The 4617-nt window shown below is 40.2% G+C and overlaps 1 protein-coding gene across 1 annotated transcript; it reads right to left on the reverse strand.

The window, feature by feature from the left end:
* Positions 1 to 325: 325 nt before the first annotated feature.
* On the reverse strand, positions 326 to 3691 carry LOC119150016 (interleukin-8). The gene is made up of 4 exons (XM_037392070.1): positions 3520 to 3691; positions 2624 to 2759; positions 1737 to 1820; positions 326 to 1169 (listed from the first exon to the last, which is right to left on the reverse strand). Exons 1-4 carry the CDS (start codon positions 3578 to 3580, stop codon positions 1139 to 1141), a joined length of 312 nt encoding a protein of 103 aa, XP_037247967.1. The 5' UTR covers positions 3581 to 3691; the 3' UTR covers positions 326 to 1138.
* Between the last annotated feature and the right edge of the window lie 926 nt (positions 3692 to 4617).

Raw genomic sequence — 4617 nt, forward strand, 5'->3', positions numbered from 1 at the left:
CTCTGGGGCTGATCTGGATGTTGGCAGAGTTCAGGCATCTATGGGTACAATCTGCTTGTGGGCAAGGTGGTGAAGTGAGGAACCTTGCCTTACCGCCTGCCTGTACTCAGGGACTGGTAACAGCCTAAAGAGAGGAGACTGATAATTTTACCCTCCCCTAAGAGTTCGTTACTGCATTCAGTCAGGCCAGGTTACTGGAAAAGGCTGAATTACGGTAGCATGTACTAAAAATTTTAATTCCAGTTTCAGAAATCAGGCTGAGGTGGCAAAAATGAAGCAGACTGTTTCTAAATAAAGCAAATGAAAACATAAGATAACAAACAGGTTTTTTGCAGAAAAAAATTTAATAATGCATTTTTAGGAATAATTACACTCTCACAAGCAAATTTTGTGTATGTAAGATGCAGTTTTTCCCATTAGCTGAGTAGCTAATTAGACATATAACCATGTCCTTGTACACAGCAATGAGATGTGAATATTTCTTAAGAAATGAATAGGAGGAATGGAAAAAACAGTAGAAATTAAATAAATTATCATCATTTTCTCTCTTGTATAGAAACTACTCAATAAATACATTTATAAAGACCATGGAGATCACAATAAATAAATAGCAAACTCACTGTCTTACAGATTCTGTAGGCTAGATGTTTAAAGTCAGAAATCACAGTTCACGGTCTAACAATAGGTTGACTGTGATCCAGGAAACTCTTGTTGACACAACATACTAATGTACTCCAGGGGAGCAGGAGGAATTACCGGTTTGCTGGTATAATGGCAAAATAGTAAGGTTTAGTGTAAATAAGCTGTGCTGTAAGTGCATTGCACTTAACTGGAGGGATTTGGCTGAAGTGGCTGCCAAGGATTCTTCATGTCCTTTAGCAACCCACCTTTCCCATTCAGCGTCTTCAGTGTCAATGACCAGCGTGTCCCGCAGACAGCACTGACCATTTTGAAAGACTTTCTTAAACAGATGCAGTTAAATAAATAAATAAAATAAAATAAAATAATCCATAATTAACATAATAACACTGATGCAGGAGGTAGAAGATGGTATGCTGCCTGAACGGTGCTTTCCCCAAATGTTTCTCTCAATGGAGGAGCGGGAGCAGTTCCCAGGTTTTTTCTGTCCTGGTGTTCCTTAGAGCGGTGAGTCCGAATTGAGCTGAGCACTGTTAAGAGTTGAGGGAAGAGGATAATTTAAAAGGAGGTTCAAGAACAGTTAGCATTGCACAGACAGTTAAGGGTGAGTGGTCTGTTTCCAACTCTGTGCTCTCTTGAGGCACAGAGAGAATAAAGTTGATGTTTGTGAAGCAGTTACTGTAATCCCAGTGTGTGCGCGTCTGGTACCTAGCTAGGAAATGTCTGTAGCGTGAGTTTCTGCATTTACTTGCGTCAGGAAACTCATTAACTTGGAAATATGAATTATTAACATATGCTACTATAAGTAAGGGGCAGATGAATTTTTTAAAGCCTCATTTTTCAAAGGGAGCCAAACACTTCTGTGTTCCTTTCCCTTCAGGCAGAGTTGCCGGTACTCAAAAGTTTAGTAGTGATGTATTGGCTTAAACAAGGACCATGCAGCAGAGTCAGAAAGACTAGTTCTAAAACCAAGCAGCAGGTTTCCTTGTTCTTTATATCTGATTAAGAGAAAATGGAAAGTATCATTAAGAATTTCTACAAATAGGCTTTTTGGAGGGGGGTTTACCAATCAACTGCCCAGACTGAGTGGGACTTACTTAGCCAAAATTGCCTTCACGATCAGCTGTACCCAGGGAGCAGTGGGCTCCAAGCACACCTCTCTGCCGTCCTTCAGAGTCGCTCTGCAAAACAGGGAACAAAGAAAAGTCAGGAAACTTCTACATGGATTTTTTTTACTCGCAGAATGTAGCATTATGTTTTTAGATTAGTTGGTATCCGTTCATCCTAACGGCCCTAGGTTAGACCTGGCCATTTTTTTATACGTGTTCCGCAGCTGAGGGGGCTAAAGCCATCCAGAAGCTGTGAGAGTCTCTGTGCCTGCTCCCAAAGCAGTCATGCATTCACAGGACTCTTTCTCAATATATATGGGTACTTGGTTTGTATTTGGTTACAATAGTAAAGCTTTCTTACACAACGATTGAAACCTCCAGTGGTGAAAAGATGTTTCAGCACTATAAGGATTTCAGTGTTTTAGTCCCTCCTCCATGCTATTCAAGACCAGATTAGTTTCATTGTTTCCCTAAATCTGCTTGTGAGAACTTAATTTTTCTCTTTCAGACTGATGCAGACTGTTTTAATGGCAGGTCTGCCTGCCTAATAAATGCAGGATTTAAGCTATGTTATTGCCTCATGTATTAAGAACAGACTAGCCCTAGAAATTCACGTTCTACCACCAGAAACATTTAATATGTCCCATGACACACAAACAATGATCAGTTCAGGAATACATGCGGTCATAGAGACGATGAAAAACATGGTGTGTTACTTAAAACCGTCTCTCTCAAAAGAATAACCCAATCCAACTACCTCACGTGAGCCTACTAACTGTCACACTGGTCAGGCAGCGTGAAAACCCCTGCAGCAGCAGCAGCAGCAGCAGCAGCGGGCAGGTGAAGAAGAGGGAGGCTCATGCAGAGCTACTTACATGACTTCAACGTTCTTGCAGTGGGGGCCGCTCTGTGTCAGCTTCACATCTTGAATGGATTTAGGAGGGATGAACTTGGAATGAGTGGCTACACACTGGCACCGGAGCTCAGTTCCCATCCTTGCCAGGGTCCTACCTGTGAGCAGGAAAGGAACATCGTGGTTTGAGAGGTGATCGGATATAAAGCACGACTGCTCTGTTTTAACAACATTCATTTAAAATACTGCATTTGTCCCAGCTGCCTAAATCCTCACATTGTAAAAGTCAGTTGCTTATTTGTTTCAGAGGAGCTGATGCCCAAGTACATGTAAAACTAAATTGACACATCTTTTTAATATAAGCCCACATATTTTATGGTTACTTGTACTGATCACCCTGTACGGTTATTGCATTGTTTAAATGTCTGGATGGACAAACTGGCAACTATATTCTGTGTGTAAGTAGAGCCCTAGATTTTTGTATTAATTGAAGGCTTTTTCACGCTTCTGTGTCTGTCTTGTTTGCTTTCTGTTCCCAGCTATGTATTACTTGCTCAAGGCAGTATGACTGTTAAGTAACAGATACGAGATCATAAACTGTTCTTGGTGCAGGAAGAGAGAGAAACATTCAAACACTTAAGAAGAAGATCCTGTCTCTAGCTCCATACACTTCAAGTGAAACACAGAAATTTAAGTCACAAGTTTAAAAGTTCCTTAAAATTTTTCCCACAAGATGTCAGTAACTCTTCAGTACAAGGGCCACGGTGTAGATTTCTGACTGAAGAGAAGTTGCAGAAAATCTATTGAAAGAAACTATTTTGCTGAAACAAATACAAAGCTACTTCTGCAAGGACAAGCATCTCGGTGGATGCCTGGACAATACTACAGCCATGGGGATCCTGGGAGGGATTTACTTACCCTGAGACAATGCCACTGAAATCAGGAAGAGAGCCAAGACAGCCACAAGTTTGCCGTTCATGATTAGACAGGAGTTTTTTGCTGGATTGTTTAGCTCTGGTTCTGTGGATCTGAACCCGCTCTTGTCTCCGAGGATTGCCGATGCCTAAGCTGGGTGATCCATCTTGTTTATATACCGTTTTGTGCCCAGCGCGTATGCTTTGCTAGCATGTAGATTGCGTTAGAGGAATTTCCCAGATGTAGTAAAAATGAGTCACATGACTGTTGTGAAACTCCTTTCTAGATGACGAGGAATTATTCTGCTGGGAATGATATAATGTATTAATTTATTAAATTATGTAAATAATAGCCATGCATTCTGGTTTCTTTTGTAAATTTTGTGCTTTTTCTAATGCATACCCTTTTTTAGTAATACAACTTTCCGACGGTTTCAGTTAATGTTAAAACTTTTTATTATTTTCTTCCAGGTAATAACAGTTCTTTATAGGGATGCCAGATCTATAGTTGAGATATTTAATTTCTTATCTCTGTTTGTGGTCGTGGCTTCTAATTATCTGATTTTAAGCCACTGGAGTAGAAATTGGGCAGTGCTGAAATCACTGGGAAGGCTTTTCACTGGGGTCAGGATTTTACCGCCGCGTTATTTTGATGTTAATGATTTTAATTTTTTGTTCTTTTCAAGTGGCATCTTACAAAGTAAATTCACCTCCAATACTGTGTGTTCAGTAAAGGAACTGAGGCTGCAGTATTCAAAGCTTCCTATGGGAAGCAGGTATTAAATTCTGAACGGCTTTGAAAATCATGCCTGCATTTTTCATGTCACACATGTTAACAGATGATAAACAGAAGAAGCTTTGTATGCAAACTAAATAGCATGGCCTGCTGAATGCAACTGCTTTTGCTTCCTTTGTAAGTCTAGATATTTTTAATATGTTTTTTCTGTAATTTTTTCAGTGACTGTAACCCTAGGTCATAGCAAAGGAAGATGAAATTGGAGTATTATGACACTGCTGTAGACACCTCTGTTAAAAAGAAGCTCGTTGCATGAATGCTGACTGTTTACTTGCTGTGGCTGGTAGGGATATTACCTGAGGGAGA

Source organism: Falco rusticolus, chromosome 1, assembly GCF_015220075.1.
Source record: "Falco rusticolus isolate bFalRus1 chromosome 1, bFalRus1.pri, whole genome shotgun sequence".
In the NCBI taxonomy this organism is placed as follows: Eukaryota; Metazoa; Chordata; class Aves; order Falconiformes; family Falconidae; genus Falco; species Falco rusticolus.

What these genes read in the sequence shown, in the direction of transcription:
- LOC119150016 (XM_037392070.1), bottom strand. Translation starts at nt 3,580, where the DNA reads ATGAACGGCAAACTTGTGGCTGTCTTGGCTCTCTTCCTGATTTCAGTG. An exon ending in TTCAGTGGCATTGTCTCAGG is followed by an intron (nt 2,760 to 3,519) that starts GTAAGTAAATCC and finishes TCCTGCTCACAG; the next exon opens with GTAGGACCCTGGCAAGGATG. An exon ending in GTGAAGGCAATTTTGGCTAA is followed by an intron (nt 1,170 to 1,736) that starts GTAAGTCCCACT and finishes AACTCTTAACAG; the next exon opens with TGCTCAGCTCAATTCGGACT.